Source organism: Thermobia domestica, chromosome 3 (genome assembly GCF_964235325.1).
Source record: "Thermobia domestica chromosome 3, izTheDome1.hap1.1, whole genome shotgun sequence".
NCBI classification, from domain to species: Eukaryota; Metazoa; Arthropoda; class Insecta; order Zygentoma; family Lepismatidae; genus Thermobia; species Thermobia domestica.
This window is the reverse complement of record NC_137456.1, coordinates 83,985,229-84,003,320: the sequence shown is the minus strand read 5'-3', so window position 1 is coordinate 84,003,320 and position 18,092 is coordinate 83,985,229. Positions and strand designations below refer to the sequence as shown.

Here is an 18,092-nt window from a genome sequence, read left to right as displayed (position 1 = left end):
AGTGATATTTCTTACCATTCCCCGACACTAATCGAATGTAAATCTGAAACTTGCATCTTAATCTGTATGATGATAGGATCTTAATAATGTACCTTTTAAAAAAACTATATACTTTTTTAGTTTACAGTTAATGGGTCAAGAATTTTGACAATGTACTGTTTTAATCATTTGATATTGCACAGGAGACTGGAGGAGAAAGTTTGAGTTTATTTGACATTCAATACTCAATATTGTTGGTTCAATATTGTACATATTGTAGCTGTTTCTTCCTAACTGGGACGTTTACATATTAGTTTGGGTTTGTTAAAAGTCTGGGACTGGCCAACTCTGTTATCAGTAAAAATATGAAATAAAATTGAAAGACGGGAAAGTCCTTGGGAACAGGCGATTTTCAATCCAAAATTGTGCAATTTCTCTAATTGCACTAGCCGTCTGTGCTGCACATTGGTAAGGCGCCCTATATTCAATGAAAAGCAACGTTACCAGTTCAGCAGGTTGTTTCCTTGAGATGCTTACCAACAATATAGTAAAATAGCGAAATGATTCGACATGTTCTAGGTTCCCTCACATAATGTGCACATTCCCTGTATCATTTTACCATGACATTACATTCCATTTCATTTATCAGTGTGTAGCCCAAACGCCTGGTGAGATTGGAAAAATTCCATTCTTTTAGACTGAAAACCACCTATTCCCAAAATCTTTCCATTGTTCTCGCATATTTATTCATAATTTTTTAACATAGTTGCCGTTCTGCCTGTGATTACGTCACCATCTTAGGGACGTATGGTTCACATGTTTCCTAGCAATGACGTCATATTCCAGGGCGATACTGCGCCCATTCACACCGCTGGAACTTTTGCAGCGTAGTTTAAGGAACACCTCTCCTGGCTCACTCAATCCCAGGATCTGAACATAATTGAACATCTGTGGTCCACTTTGAAAACATGAATCCAACTCAAATTTCAGCCTCTCATGGAACTGAGTGATACATTGTGCGATGAATGATTTTAATACTCCACTTGCAACCACTTACGACCTTTGTGAATTCATTTCACGTCGTATCAGAGTTGTTCTGAGGGCGAAAAATAGTTCACAACGAAATCAATTTGGTACGTTGCGCTCTTGTTTCAAGTGTTTTCATTAAACTCATAAGTATGTATACATGTGTTTCATACACTAAAAATACTTCGTTTCTTAATTCGTGGGATATTTAAGGCAACAATTTACTTTACGTGAAGCTGAAGAAAGCTTAATGTAGTGGACAAAAATGTTGAATAAAAGCAGGGTTGGCTGGTTTAAATTAAGGTGGTTAAAAAGAAAGAAAAAAAAAATCGTATGAACTTTATGGTGACGTTTCCACATATCAAACCATCTGCATTAGTTTTATCTCCTTTTCAGCTTTTAATTAAGGCGTCCCATGTTCAATTCTCAGTCGAACCACAACCCTTCTTTCAAGTGTAAACCAAGTAGCGGTTCGGATGTCACTTTAATCAGAAAGTCTTCCTCTTAATAACCTAGGTATTACATAAGGATGTTAAGCCTAAACATAAGAAACGAAACCAAATTGTATATTTCTGCTTGCCTGAATGCCTGTTGTTTTATAAAGAAGCCGAGGTTGCTTAAATATATTGATAGAAATTGGCAAAATTTATCGACTGCCTACGTAGCATCCAACATTAGATTGGATTGGACTTCCAGTTTTAATGTAATTAAATGATATCTACATACTAAATTTGTAATTTAATACCTCAGTTTTAGAGTACTGATTATGATACGTTGATCATAAAATTTTACATGGCAAGCAATAACGGGAATGCTTTGCATTTAAAGTAATAACAGGATTTTCCCAATAGGTACGGCGTGAGTTTCCCGATTTATATATAATTTTGTATAATGGTTTCATTTGTGCAACTGTTTATTTATTTATTTATTATTATTATTATTTGTTCTTCTGAAATGACTGTTAACAATTACATTAACAAGCATGTAAAGATCAGTACAACGTATTTTTATCAGGATTCCTTCGTGAGTGAGTCGGCAGACTCATCGTATTTGTGGCAAATTACTTCCGGTTTCAAGTCCAAATGGAAAACAATTTCTCTCGGATGAAAGCCGAGAAGCGGTTTGGATTCCGCTTTAAGCTTATGTGACTCCTTCCAGCATAACCCCGTTGTTGCATAATAACACCAAGGCGAAACAAACCTATTTCTGTCCATATGTAATATAAATACATAGAGCAAATTATTTAACAAACAAACAAACAAAAAAAAAAATGGTTTAAACCAAAAAACCGGGTTTAAACAAAAGAAAAAGACGAGCTTTTTTTGTTTTTTTTTTCAATAAAAACCATGGTTTTTGCCAACCCTGAATAAAAGAGAGGAAGAAATTCTTTATTAGGATGGCTTTACCACAGTGCTTATGAACGTTATTTGCCGTGCATTTGATTTCACGGATGATAACTGCAAGCTGACGTTAATGCCAATAATAAGTAGGCCCGAAGGTAATGCTAATAATAACCATAGTTAGTTAACCATACTTTAACTTCCGTTCAGACAGACTATTTACTGTGTATTACGTTTAGGAACAATTCTCAGTTTGTGCCAGCTTTCATTAAAGCGTGCTTCTTGAAGTCTGATTCCGCGAGTTCAATGACCTGTCATTTTATAAGTCAAACTTGCAGGCGAAAACTCCAGTTGAAGCCTCTGAATTCCTTCAATGGAATGCACTTCCTACAAACCCTATAATTATTTTACAACTGTCCTCGATGATACTGTATCAACTCTGCTCTATAATACCCCAACCCCTGAATACACGGATATTTCTGATACCGCATGGAGAATTGAAACTGAATAATAGTAATAATAGTTTTCACTTATGGACAAAAGTGCTCCACGGCCTCAGAAATTTGAAAGTCACTGGTTCATGTAAAGCAACTTCTGTAATCACATATAATAATTAGACCACTCGCAGAATATTCACCAACTTCTCCCTAAAGAAAACTTGTTGGAGGAAATGCTACTGAATAACGTTTTAGTTTTTACGTGTGAAGAGGCACTTCGGCTTCAATATGAACTGATTTAACTTGGCATATACCAACGAGAAGTCTCGGACCTGTAAATAAGCAGTATAGAGAACATAAAGAAAAGTCTTATTCATGCGACAACTGCATGTGAAAATACTTGCTGCAGTGGTACTATTAGAGACGATTCTTTATAAAATATATTCATGTACCTTAGTTATCCAGTAATACTGCAGTCTTTGATATCAACAACAAATTATATTAACACAGTTTTCTATCATTTACGGAATTAACATATCCGTTGCAGAGAAAGTTATATGCACATATTTTCGAAAAGAACGAAGCAGATATGTACTTACAGTACAGAACCCCTATCGTGAATTATTTGCATATTTCAAACAGAAGGATTAAACTATATAATACAGAGGAAATTCTTACATGCAATCGAGATTCTCTTCTCCTAGGTCCTCTTCTATGCGAACCCGAATCAGATCTTTGCCTATAAAGAAACAACACAATGTAAAAATTACACTTACTCTGTAATAATAAATCATATCAATTATAACTAGTTCTACGATCAACGTGCAATAAAAGTATCCTTAAGCTTATACGTAATATCTCACAAAATAACATATATATACCACATATAAAGTTTGACGCAATTAACTCTTTTAGCCCATAATAATGATAATATATTCCTGAAGATACTACTATCAAAATATGTAACTGACATTGTTTTATATATTCTTTCGTAATACCGAACGTTCGAAAACAAGACTATCACTTATACATTCCACATCATTTTCATGGAGATATCTAATTAAATGAATGAAACTTATACAAGTTTCGTCCGTGTTCATCATTATTAGAGCTAGGAATTTTAGGTGCTGCGAGTTTATTTTTCTATTAAAATGATCAAATTAGCTTGCATTGTAAAGAAATCCCAATTGTTTTGCATGTATTTTTTCAATGCAAGCACCATTTTTCACTTATTAAAACATTGTGTGTCTCCTTTCCCCAAGATTAGTTCTATAATCGAACATGTGCGGTGTCTCAGTACTTTCACTTCAGTGTAGTCCCGTTAGGTGAAAATTATGGAGTGACTCTGCGTAGCGTAGTCGCTAACGCTCTCCCTTCGGTGCGAGCGGTTCCGGGTTCAATACCCGATGGGGTCACTGGGACCTATATGGTTTCTCGGGTCAGCCATCCTGAATGACGTTTTCCTCATTCACACTAGGCAAATGCCGGGATGGTACCTAACATATAGGTCCCAGGCCGCTTCCTTCCTTCCCCAATCCTTTCTTCCTTCCCTTTCCCCGGATAGCGTACTCACCGAGGGACGTCATCCCTCAAAACGTGACGGGCTAACATGGCCATAGATGCCGACAGCCCAGAAATCTAAATCCTAAATAGTGAACGCTATGGAACAGAAAGTAAAGGGACATCACAACATGAAACTGATCGAACACCAATCGGTATTGTTCAGTACTTTTGTATATATGGTACAAATATTTACTTAGTGACGGGATGGGTTGACTGGGTGGTTTATTTGGACTTCAGCGTTTCGTTAGCACCGATTCACTATATGAGCCGTGGACCTACAGCTTAATGTGGGATCCAAACCAGGTAAGCTGTCACCGGGAATCAAACCTACGAATCTTACTCAGTGATCGGAGATGCAGCCTCACTAAAACAGAAAGAGAAAAAGGTTAAGTGTTATCTTTTTTAGGCAGATTTTTTTTTAATTTTTTTTTTTTTTTTTTAATAAGGGTGATTTTCTTTAAATTTACGGATTTCATTTGGATCCAGACTTTCTAACTGAAGTCCGATTTTCACGTGGTTTGTGGCGAATGATCGAAGAAGGATAGGAGATTTATGGAACTATTAAATTAAATCCATTCGGGGTAATATCGGCCGGGATAATATGAGATTCAGTGCTTGAACCCTCCCCCTTTGATGAAATTCTGCGTACGCCACTGATTATTATAATTCAGACTTTAATTAAAAAATCAAACAAATGTGTCGTGATGTAATAGGCGTACAGTAAAATGTGTTATCAGTCAAAAAAGGTTGGGAACCACTGATTCTGTACATAGTTTTTTATACCATATAAGTGGTTTCAGATGTTTGCGAGTGCAGATGTGTGAGGATCTACAAGCTTAAAAAACAGCTGATTCTGAGTTGAAACTTCTGTACCTACCCATTAAATGTTGCGAAATAACTAATGGAATGAGAATATGGAAAGAAACGGGAAAACTCCCGTGAAACACAGAGTTACGATGTTATTTACCATAAATTCACATTGCCTCGGACCGAACCAGCGAGCCCTTCCACAAGAGATAAGCGCTCTACTACTAGAGTCACAGTGCTTCACTTCAATACTGTTGTAAGATATATGTAATCTAAATCAACTAAAATCCAGTATTACTCAGGAATTGGGAAAAAAAAAAAAAAAAAAAAAAAAAATCTTAAGCGTACCTACTTCCTAAGAACAAAAATGAACCTTTAAATACCCTACAAATTACTCAATTTCTTCAGAAGGAAATATTATAACTTATGGTATATAGGATGCCATGTGAAAATAATCAATCAATACAAAAGGAAATAAATACGCAAAAAATATCCGATTCGATCTTGTAACTTTTGTGACCAGTGGTTGAAGTGAGGCGGTATGCGGTGGTATGCCATATCACTTCTGGTTTTTCCGTGATCAAGACAAACCGTCACTGGAGAGTAGATGCTAAATACTTTTAATAAATCCATTTTTATAAACAGTAATATACGAATAGCTTTCACGTAAAAAGATTTCATTTCTTATGTTGAAATAATTCTAAGTTGATAACACCGACATTTTTGTTACCTTTTTCCTACCATTTGTTTTTAACATGACGTGTCTTTAAAGAAATTAATCTAGTTTATAGTTTGATGTGCCGCACAGAATTGTTTCTTTCTTACGTATGCGTGTGTATTCTTGCATTAATGCGTATAAATATCGTGTTTTGAGCCTGGGCAGATCTTCTGGGGGTTTGGAATATCCTTAATCGAGTGGGGGTCCGGAAGTTTTCTCGCAGGAAATTGTTAATATAAAAACTCAGTTTTTGAACATTTTCGTGAATAATTCTTTATAATGCAACATAAGGGGATTTTTTTAAAAAAAAAATTCAGAGAGTTGTTGGCGTGGGATCAAAGTTCTTCATGTCCCTTTCTTCCGTAACTATAGAGAAACTCTCCAATGATTTTTATTCATTATGTAAATAGAAATGCAATGTTAGGCAACATACCCTCACTGTATTTCAGCATTTAGATATCCGGTATGTCGAGTCAAAATCGAAATAAAACATACCGCCTCTGCTTTTCTTCCACTTCGAACACTGATTATGACAAAAAACTATTGACAAAGAAATATTCATAGCTGAAAATTATGAAATTTACTTTGCTGGAAACCCGTACTTTTAGAACGGAACTCCAAATCAAATTGATATGTAAATCATTATAAAGTCTTACAAAGAATATAGTACCGCATTGTATTGCTTAAACATATATCTTTCTGATACACTGACTAATGTAACACATAGAACGCGAATAGTGTGAGGAAGTTATTACAGAACAACATTGGGGTAACTTAAAATAAACACGAAGAAATCTTCAGATATGTTATATGTTACGACAGAAGGTACGGTGTAAACAAAAATATTGTGTGACACATTAGACTGCAACTGACAGACAGTATTAAAGGGGAAATTACTGTGTTAAGACAAGACTGGCGTAGTACTATACTACATGAAACTCTGCAATTTCTCCCAATGAAAGGACATTCAGTATAGTTTCAATGTCGCGTAACACTTAGCAATACTCAACGTGTACGTCATTAGGCAAAAATACATTTGAAATTAATTACTTATCAACTACGAAAGTCGTATTCATAACATTAACACTTTCAGTTTTCAGCCCGAATCTAGCTCGGTAACACTGTAGCAATTCTAGCCAATAATACCAATAAATGATGTATTTATCTTACAACAGAATGTTTAAGATTTATTTGCCGTGACATGCATTTCTTTCTACTATCTGATACACATCTTTGAAAAATGCACTGAACTGACAGGGAGCCGGAATCTGTTTCATAAGCTCAGAAACGAAAGTGTTAGGTTCAATCAAGTGTTCAATTTGCGCGCTTTCAATACACAAACTATATTTTTAAGCAGAACAGAAAATATTACATCACTATTGTTGTTGGATGATAATTTCTCAAATACGCGTGCTCTAGATCCGTTTTATTCATTTTATTATTTCGGTATTATCTCCTAGACACAAGACTCTGCACAATTAACTTAATCAGATTTCGGTAATTGTAATCATGTAAGAATCACTCTTTCTTCCGTTAGTAATTTTTATTCATTGTAAACTTATTCACGTGAATACGTGATCAGCTACTGATATTTTAATCAATTGAATAACTACTAGTGCCAAGCAACTCATCGCCGAATTTGTATTTAGCAGTATATCATACTTTATTGACTTCTAAACATTTTTAACAGAGATCAAGAATTTCAGACGGAACACACACATATACAAAATGAAAACTCTATTAACGGAATAATATTCATTTTCTAAGATAGAGAACCAACTGAACTGAATTTCAATTTAAACAAACTAATCAGATTACACAGAATCAACTAAACAAATACTTACCCTTGCTCAAAAATATCTATCAAGCGCCGATCTAAAATATTTTCTTCAGGTTCCCATGTACTATGTCTATGAAAGAAAGAAAGAACGAAAAAAAAAAAAAAAAAGCATTAGAATTAAATAAGAACAAAATATGTCTTCACCTCTTTATATTAACAGTACATAAAAGTCAACTAATAATATGTCAATTCTGCATAAATGAATATCGGAAAACAGTAACATATCTAGTATTAAAAACGTAAGAAACGAAGACCTTTGTTTTAGCAGTATAACACTCGTTTCAACCAATCAGGCTGTATGAAATATGAACTTACAGCTTAACATGAAATATAAACTAAATACTTTCTCATGAAAAGGATTCTCGCTGGGTCAATAAATGCAAAGCCAATTTTTACAGCTTCTTTTACTTACTTTTTAATTGCAATACAATTCTATACAAACTTTGCAATAAGACTTAGCACTTCTGACTTAAATTACATTAGACAACAAAGGTATCATGAAAATATGAAAAGATGAAACATCTAATTGTTAGTACAAAATTAAAATACTTGCTTTGTTCATCGCGTCTGTTAGACATTATGTAGAGGAATCACTAAATTTGCAGTTCTTTCATAAAGAAATCGCCGAAAAAAATTTAAATAATCATCAAGTTTGATAAGAGGTCAGTTCCAAATACAGAATCCTTATAGGAAAAAGTGTAAAATGTGTTTATAAACTGATCTGATTTGCATGTGACTGACTTAATCTGGAGAACACGGTCACAGAATAAGCGACTGAAACTGCAGAGGAAAACTTACAGACGCAATTAATCAAGTAAGTGTTTCACTTTTCTCGTCACATTTAGAATTAAAATGGACCAATAACTGCCTTATAAACATTTTAAAAGTCATTCCGCACGCAAATAGACAAGCACTTCCGACAATGTTAAAATACTCGAAAATAAATAAGTTTGAAAAGGAGAACTTGAGCATGGAGAAAACATAGCTGCACACATATTACTCACCTATAAAGTGCTCTTATACTCCTCTTTGATTAGCGATATAAGTTTTTATTATGCCTTATTCATAACTGAAAATAAGTCCTATTTTCTCGTACTGTACAAATGTGGTCTTCTGTTACTAAATGTTCAGTTTCGGTAAGATAACGGTAGACTTTTAGTTAATCCATTAAAAAATTAAGGACTAAATTAATGAGTCAAGAACTTTGTCCATTTTCAATTTAAACAATTAAATTTTGCAGAAGTTAATTTTAATTGATAGCTGTTAAAATTTCGTAACTATTAAAAATTATCTTTATTATTATTATTATTATTGGAAGTTATATGAAATGGACATTCTTCACGAATGTTTTATGATTTACTTTTAAAATTTCATAAGCGGTTTCCGTACAGAAGTGAAATAATACAGACCCCTCTTCCCGCAATGGCAAAAATTTGCATTGAAGTCTGTGTCATGAATTTCAGGACTTTGTAACGATGAAATAACCATTACTGATAATTCTTATATATGTACCTGGTATGCCTTTGATATGATATACTTCTGTTCATGTGTCATTATCACTAGATTTCAATGTATACTAGCTGAACCTGTCCTCCCTACACAGCACATCATTCACATATGAGCATGAATCTCATCATTCACCACATCATCTGTACATATCCCTTTTAGAGAAGACGTCTTAATAAAAATCGACAAGAGGTGTCATAAAAGGGAGATTTTTCCCATTATTTTTTCAATATCATGCACCGTTTGCAATTGATTTACGTCTACTTCCGGTTGAAGTTCTAATTCATGTATGAATCAGTGTTTTCTTTCTTCTTGCATTCAGTATGTAATAAGCAAATACATTATACATACAATTAATTATAATGCCAGTGATATATAGTGTTCAATGGGCAAAACACTAAACAATAAAGATTCATTTCAGACCAGAGAAATGGTTATCCCTCGTTTTTCATTATCATTTGGCCATGAAACAAACGCCGGAGGTATATTAACCCCGTATACAAATGAGTGGTGTGGGAATATATAATTCGTAGGATATGATGCTTTACTTTTTAAAATTTCAATACTTCCAAGTGTACCCCCAAGAAATAACTGCCATTTTTCTTTTAAATATTCAATTAGAAATGAACAATCTACACAATATTTGCAATCGATCAGTGAAAGCGTCATCTTTCTAAAACTTGTAGTTTCCAAGATATTGTCAAAAGAACTGGCCACAAACATATAAACTTTTCTTGACCACAAACGTATAAACCTAGCATTTTAATATATAGATAATTTGAAAATTGTGTTTCTCGCAGAACTACAGATACATACAAAATACATTCAATATATATTCAATCTTATGACATTTTCTTAGTATCAGTTTTGATTGAAAATAATAAATTTCATAATAATCGATTAACATTCTTACTGTATGTCCTTAATTTTACCGATTAAATTCTATATTGACTTTCAAAACTGAGACAATACTCACTGCATAATAGTAAAAAGTCCAACTTTTAATTTTAATGGAATAATTTTGAAATTATATTAATTTTATCTGTTACTCTTTTCCTTACAGTAATTTTTAATTTACATTAGTTACAAGAGTATAATGATCTTGATGTTATCACCGATCACGATTCTTTTCTTCGGCAAACATATTGCTGCTTTTATATACTGGCTGAGCACCGACATCAAGAGTAAAAGAACATACACCTGCTTCGGAAGTGGAATGGTTAACGTAATGGGTAACACATCGGTACGCTATGGTAAAGACCCGGGTTCGTATCTCGGTCCAGTTGTGTATTTTTTTCACTCATTGTACAGTGGACTCTTTTTAATTCGAAGTTTAAGGGGACACGAAAAAACTTCTGTTCGAATTATACAATATTTCGAATTATCCAAGTTCGAATTAACGAGACTCCACTGTATATAATTAAATTTACACCTATAGAGGAATTGGTATAATATATAATCGGCCATTTCGCCAATGAATCAAATAGAGTGTAGTATAATTTATATAAATTAAAAAAGAACTGACAGTTAACACGTCTTTACAAAGCTTTGACTTCTTCTCTCTACCCGTTTGTCTTACACATTGTTATACGAAGTTAAACATTATTTCTCACTTTATTCTTTTGCTGTTGTTCGTCACAAAGTTTCTAAGCTATGAAGCTTAAGTAATGAAATTATCATAATTAAAAATAAAAATAATAATAAATAAATAACAAAACTGTATAGATAGAATCATACAATACTCACTGGGAAAAATGATATTTTGTTTCTTCACAACATGATAAGTAGACTACCACTGTCTGCTTCGTGCACTTAATTTCATGCGCCCACTTTCATTGTACCTAATATAAGCGTAATCCATGTTCCCAAACATACACTTGCAATAATCCAAAGGTCGTTCATATACAGGCTTCCTACTGGATTTTATAGACTTTCGTATACCTTAGATTTTTTACCTTGAAAAGAATTTTTCAATGTGCATTGGACAAAATCATGTAAATTTTTGCTAATATTCTGTTGTTTTAATATATTATTTATTGCCTATTACTGGTGTTTAAGTGTAAATGGACAACATCTATACCTGGAACTAGTAGTATGAAGATACCGTACCGTAATTTTGATGTCGTCAGTAGAATATGTTAAATATAAATTTAAAAAAGAAAAGTATACACTATATCTCGTGTGAACAGACAATATATAACTTATAGTCAAGTTTTCAAGGAATTAGAAAGTAAAAACCAAAGTAACACAACGTGCAACTTATATTGTAAATTTAAAAAGAAAAACAGAAACTTACTTCTGACTCCATCCCTTCCACTTCACGAAATATTCCACCCTGCCCTGTAAAAAAAAAAAATAAAAATAATATGAATATACATATATCCAACGTTGTCTTTCTAACTACAAAACATTAATTACAACAGTCCATTTACATAAATGGAAAACTACATTAGTAATGTTATTTCCATCTTTTGTTTTTGATACATTATTACTGTTTTTCCCAATATTTCAAATGCATGAGAGTTTTTGCCACCGAAGACACGAACTTCAAGTTTCGGAGAAGGGAGCTAAGTTTCAATGTCAGAAGCGTCTATGATATGAACCACGATATATATTCAATAATTTCAATTTCAACAATACAAATTTCAATTGTAATTAAGCCACAAACAGTCCCGGATTACACAATTATCAACAGGAATTAACGGCTAAGGTCCACAAATGCAAACACAATAATGTATAAATTCACAAATATTCTCTTCTAATTTTGGTTTATAAAGCCAATGGCTTTGGCGACTTTCAGACTTGTCACAGAAATTAGAGAGAATAGGTTACAAACTTGAGATGCCATAAAGAGTTTAAAAGTTTTTTATTTAAAGTGACCAACATTTGTCCCTAATTCTGCAAAATTCTTGAGCCTTGCGTTTCAATACTCCATATTGTTGTTCTTTATTTCTCATCACTGTTGCCAAATTATAGGGTGCTGATTAAACATACTTGCTATTATGATATACATATAAGGAGTTTGATGTAATAAGGGCGTAAGCGAGTTTATGCCCTTTTTGCATCAAACGCATTTGTGGCTTTTGCCATGCTTGTTTAGCCTCCTGGTAACATTTCAATTCAATATCGGAATAAATTGCTGCAAATTACATTGTTTTATGTAACAAAGAAAGAAAGAAAGAAAAAAAAAAAACACACTACTTATATTTTCAACATCGTTTGTCTCCAATTGCATGTTTCAGATTTACGCCTTTATTGCATCAAACTCCTCATATATTACACCGCGATAAAATGATAATTGTTGCAATAACTACATAGTACTATTTTCGGTTAATACAATTTTATAACGACATTACCTAACTGGTGCAACACTACCAATTTCATCGGAAGAAGTGCAAAGTTCTACTTCTAGTTTGACAAGTATAAACTTAAGTCCATCAACGCTCCAAGATCTGGCAATACTGAATAAAATATGAACACAGGATGGTAAATGCGATATAATGGAAAACAAAGCCAAAGAATTTTGAGATATTATTTCATTCTTTCCTTTATTTATTTATATCCTCTGTTAAACACTAATTCCGAAGTTCATTCATTCCTGTATGTTCTGAGGAAGGTGGAAATGTAAACAACTGAAATCATTAATTATGCAAACTGAAAATAGAACTCAATTTTCTGCATCATAGATGCTTTAAGTTTATACACTTAACAATGTACTCTATGCAAAATACAACTTATCGAACAAAGCTTAACCTAAAGATGATTTACTTTAATAAACATTCTGTTCTATTAAAAATAATTTACTTTTTTCTTTTCTTTTTTATAATCACTCTTCAAGTGTTTCAATTTGTTGGCTGAAGGAAATGAATACATACGTAAATGATAACACAGGATTCAATTCTCGGTTACATTCAGAAGGAAATCCACGATTTATACAAGCGAAATTATATGAGGTGCTGAAAGGAAACAAGAGCAGCCCAAAACCATACATATAATCGTTCCTATCCGGCTTCCTTTGTATTCAAGCAGAAAATTTATCCTAATCGTTTTCATACTCCAAACAAGCCATAAATAGCACGAGTGTGGTGTCGATGAGACGCATTGTTGCCATCGTTACACGTATATATTAAAAATGGATACATTTTGCTAATATATATCATCACTAACATAAAAGAACACAAAAGCACTACTTGCAACACATTAAATATGGAGCTATAAAGATCCAACGTGTTGACTAAATTTGTACATCGTTTTACGTACAAGAAGGTATCTTTAAAAAAAGAAAGAAAAAAAAAACACTTTCTTTTCCAGCAAATCAACCGGAAGACCATCTTCAACTGGAAAACTTTCGATGTATCTCTCTCATGTAACAAAGAAAGTTGTGGGTTACTTCAATGTTGTTCCGCTTCCTTCGAAGCCATCTGAGGATCATTTGGCCACGCCAATTTTACATCAGGATGTCGATCACAAGCTCACACACCCTTCCTGCTAGTCTAGTGGCTAGCGCGTGCCTTTGGTGTACGTGGTCTCGGGCTCGATTCCCTGTGGGAGCACACAAATTTAATTTCACCATCATTTACATCCATTAATCACATGTCTCCTTTTTAGGGCATAAGGGTGAAACGTTAAAAAAAAAAAAAAAAAAAAAAAAAAAAACTCATACGACCTGGGATTTAACTAGAAACATATCGGACAAGAGATTAGTGCTCTGTTGAGCCAAAGAGTCTTTTAAGAAATACGTCTGCAAAGGAGAGTCTTTTAAGAAATACGTCTGAAAAGGAAAGTGTGAACGTAAACATTAAAATTAGGATGTGGAATAAATTTCTGGGCATCCGAAATCTATGACCTTTTAAAAGCCTGTCACGTATGAAAGATAACGCCCCTCGGCAATCATACTACAAGGGGATATGGGGAAAGAAGAAAGGGGCCTGGGGTACCATCCCATCCCTTCTGAGGTACAATCCCAACTTGAGGTGAATGAGAAAATCCTAAGACAAATCTAATTTAGAACGGATGCCCTGAAAAGCCTTTTATACGTGTCTGACTGAGTGTCTCCGCCGGGAATCAAACATTAAAAAGCAAAAAAATTCGAACAAAACTGTCGAAACACACTTATTCATTTTCAAAAACAATTGACTACCATTTATAGCTGACATAGTATCATTCAAAAGCACTAACTTTGTAGAAGTTAAATGCTCCTACAGTTTACAACTGTATTTCTAATTATAAAACGTCAAAATAAATAAATAAATAAATAAGTTAATTAATTAATTAAAAAAAAATAGCACGAAAAACCGAAAGTATTACATCTACCGTGGATATCATTAAATTAATTCTGAATTATACAGACGCTTACAGGAATAAATTGGTCGCCTATCAGAATGGTTAGTTAAAGAAATAACAGACTAAACTCCAATAATAGCCACTTTTAGAAGAAGAAAAAAGTACATAATGATATCTATGTTTATTGCACGAGCTAATTCTGCCATTCCTTAAATAGATCATGAACTGTTAAAGTATACTACATCATGTGCTTTGTTGGCTTGACCATTTTCATAAAATATTCATCCTCACTAAAATCCAATTTAAAATTATCACTCCCTTGAAGAAACAACATCACTATTATACTAATGTTCTACAATACACTTTCTCGTCCTCTCCCTTCTCTCTAGGGATTAGTCTCAAGGACGACTATCAAGACCACCACCGAATATCCACCCCCCGATATTTCCTTGAATGACTGAACCAAATGATGTGAGAATAGTATGCATGCGGGAGCATATGAAGCTTATGTCAATACGAAAACTCTCACATTGGTAATGACAAGAGGAATACCGACACCTGATCAAGGAAATAAGAGATTCTACTATTTCAGATCTTTGGAAGCATCGACGGATGTCCAGGTATAGTATTAACGAGATTAATCTCATCAAAAAACATGTTGAAAGGATTTTGTTTGAATTTCATTATGTACTAGGTGTTATGTCTATTCTTCGCACGGATCAGATAAAATATCAATGTAAACAACCTGAACAACGAAAGAAACATTTCTAAAATTGTATCTATTTTGTTTGAATGAATATTGAACAACGTAGGTGTGTTTTCATTCGGATGGTCGATAGGGGTTGAATTTCAACGTAAACACTATCTGGAGTGTCACTATACATCTGAGCGACCTCGATCAATATGAATTCAACACAAATGTCGGTAATTTTTTGCTGCTTTTACATATCCCGGTAAACGCCCCCTATGACCCCCTGGTTCCAATTTTGAAAAAAACAACGTCTCTGGCCCCCAGCCAATGGGGGCTGTATTTGGAAGTCAACGTCTGATATCACCATTCATCTCAGAGACAGCGAAAACTATGGATCTGACACTAATATTAGTCATTTTGGATTATTTTTTCCATGTCTCGATGACCCTATATTATGGGCCCCGTTCCTTAGCTGATGGGGGTAAATTTGAAAGTAAACGCGATTTTGAGTTTCACCATTGATCTCAGCGACCGCTAAAACTATGAATTTGACACTAACATCAGTAATTTTCAATTACTTTACATGTCTCGGAACCCCCCCCCCCCGGGTGACCACTGAACCGCAGCAGAATGGGGTGAATTTTGATGGTATTGCGATCGGTGCTTCACCATTGATCTCAGCGACCGCGAAACTATATGAATTCCACGCTTATATCGGTCATCTTCTGCTACTTTTACATGCCCAAGTTACCCCCCCCTCTCCGGTTCGAATTTGAAAAAAAAAAAAAAAAAAAAAAAAAAAAGCTTCGTCTTGATCTCAGGGCTCATAGTGGTCTGGTCTCTCGTAAATAGTTGAAAAGTGACGAAAAGCACATGAAAAAGTGACCAAAATCTCATCATGTCCCTTTTTTCCTTTGCCAATTTCTCCATAACCTCTCTCTTTGTTTGTTGTCTTGTTTCATCTTTTCTTCTTCTTCTAGGGCTTCCTCCTTTCTTAGGTTTTCAAAGCATGCTTTGTAGTTATGGTAAGCAGACATAGTAGATGTAAGAAGCTTCTGAGTAAGTGGAACAGTTCTGGCCTATTTCCGAATTTCTACATCCCAGGCATTATAATTAACTTAGTATTGAGAGTTCTCAAAGCCATGAAATATTTAAATTCATCATCACTTACTTTTAAGAAGAACATACAAGAAACATACTAAGACGAACATGATGAACCACACAAACACAACGTTGAGCGGAGCATTAACTATTACGAGAGTAAACTAAAATACTATTATGATAGAAGAAAGAATAGACACAAAAGGGTTCTGAATCCCATCTTGAGAGCTTAAGCATCCACCAACTATCCACTGTGCTTTAGAAAGAATAAAAGCTGAAGTGAGAATAAAGTTGACTGCTTCACATGTGGCAGCAAGCACTGAAGCTTTCTTTCAAAAGAGTAATGAGTAACAAGTTTCTTCCTTTTTCCACTTATTTTTATATTTTTCAATTAGAAAACTGCCAATGCAAAACATAAATCACACGAAAAAGTCACTTTACCTCCCAGAAAAGTAACTTTTAAGTTAAAAAAAAACTCGCTATGACCCCTGTGATCTGGGGCCTGGACAAAGGTACCCGTGACCAATATTTGGTAACTACTCGTCTGGTCCCTAGGCCGCACACAGACAGAGACACACACACAAAAACTATTTTATTTATATTAGAAGAACGAAGAAATCTAATGAAATTAAATTTGAATGAAGGTAACCTTGACAAGAATTGGGATTGTACCTCGGTATTGTCAATAATTATATGATTCACTAAATTTGAACTTACTTATTAAAGCTTAGAGACGTGATAATGGAGCAATCATCATAGGGTTATGAAATAGTAAAATCTACATGGGTTATTCTATGAAGTGCATGTTTGATAATAGATAAAATACAATTTGATTTTCGGTTAGTTTTTTGTGATGTTCTTACAGTACAATTGAGTGCTAGGATTGTACGTCAGCAAATGTATCATAATTTACGTTTTTATTTAATGTTAATTATGGCCCATAAACATTTAAGTTTAGTGTATTCATCGTTCGTCGTACTTGAAACTACTGAGGATGATAGCAGCAGCGGATTTCGAAAATATTTTTGCTGAAATAAATATACTGGAACTGTCAGGAGACAAATGACTTCTATATATCATTTAAAAACTTGAACAATTTTGAAAACGGACAGAACTTTTATAGTGTCAATTACATCACGAATACATTTAAATTGATTATTAGTCAAGATAAGTTCTTTAAAACTGTTGATAATTATGGAATACCAATTATTTAGAACGCTAAACAAATAACTTTTCTCCGGATAGGTAAGTTTTCATAAGACAGCTACGCTGTTTGATCACATGTTGAAAAAGAACAGGTATGGTATCTTATATATAAAAGAGAACGCACAAATCCTTTGTTCCCTCATCACGCTAATACGGCTGAACAAATTTCTTTCATTTTTGGGGGGTTATTAGGATTTGGACCCTAGATGGTTTTTATCATATCACTTTAATTTTTAATTACCAGTGTCTTGAGATAATTGACCATTCAAGTGTCCATAACGTACAAATCCTTTGTTAGTTCATCATAGGTAAAAATAAACGTATTTATATGCAACCCACATGACCGTGTCACTCGGCGGGTTAACATAAATGACAGGCGATATAATGTTAACATTTACTGCAATCTACTATGGTTTTTATCATATCACTTGAAAGCGAAAAAGTAAAAATTATCTAAGTAACAAAGTTTATTGCGTTCCGGGGTGACCGCAGCGAAGCGGGGAGGGTTAACATAAATGAGAGGCGATATAATGTTAACATTTACTGCAATCTTCTATGGTTTTTATCATATCACTTGAAAGCGAAAAAGTAAAAA

General features: G+C 33.9%; 1 protein-coding gene across 2 annotated transcripts in view; it reads right to left on the bottom strand.

Annotated features, from left to right (window-relative positions):
* Pc (chromodomain protein polycomb) overlaps window positions 1-18,092 on the bottom strand; it is a 36,019-nt gene that overhangs the window by 11,097 nt on the left and 6,830 nt on the right. For both annotated transcript variants that reach the window (XM_081751192.1, XM_081751191.1), the window contains exons 2-4: window positions 11,513-11,556; window positions 7,715-7,780; window positions 3,461-3,521 (exon numbers count right to left, since the gene is read on the bottom strand). In XM_081751192.1, the coding sequence (XP_081607318.1) occupies window positions 3,461-3,521; window positions 7,715-7,780; window positions 11,513-11,556 (171 nt within the window). The remainder of the gene's footprint in view (window positions 1-3,460; window positions 3,522-7,714; window positions 7,781-11,512; window positions 11,557-18,092) is intronic.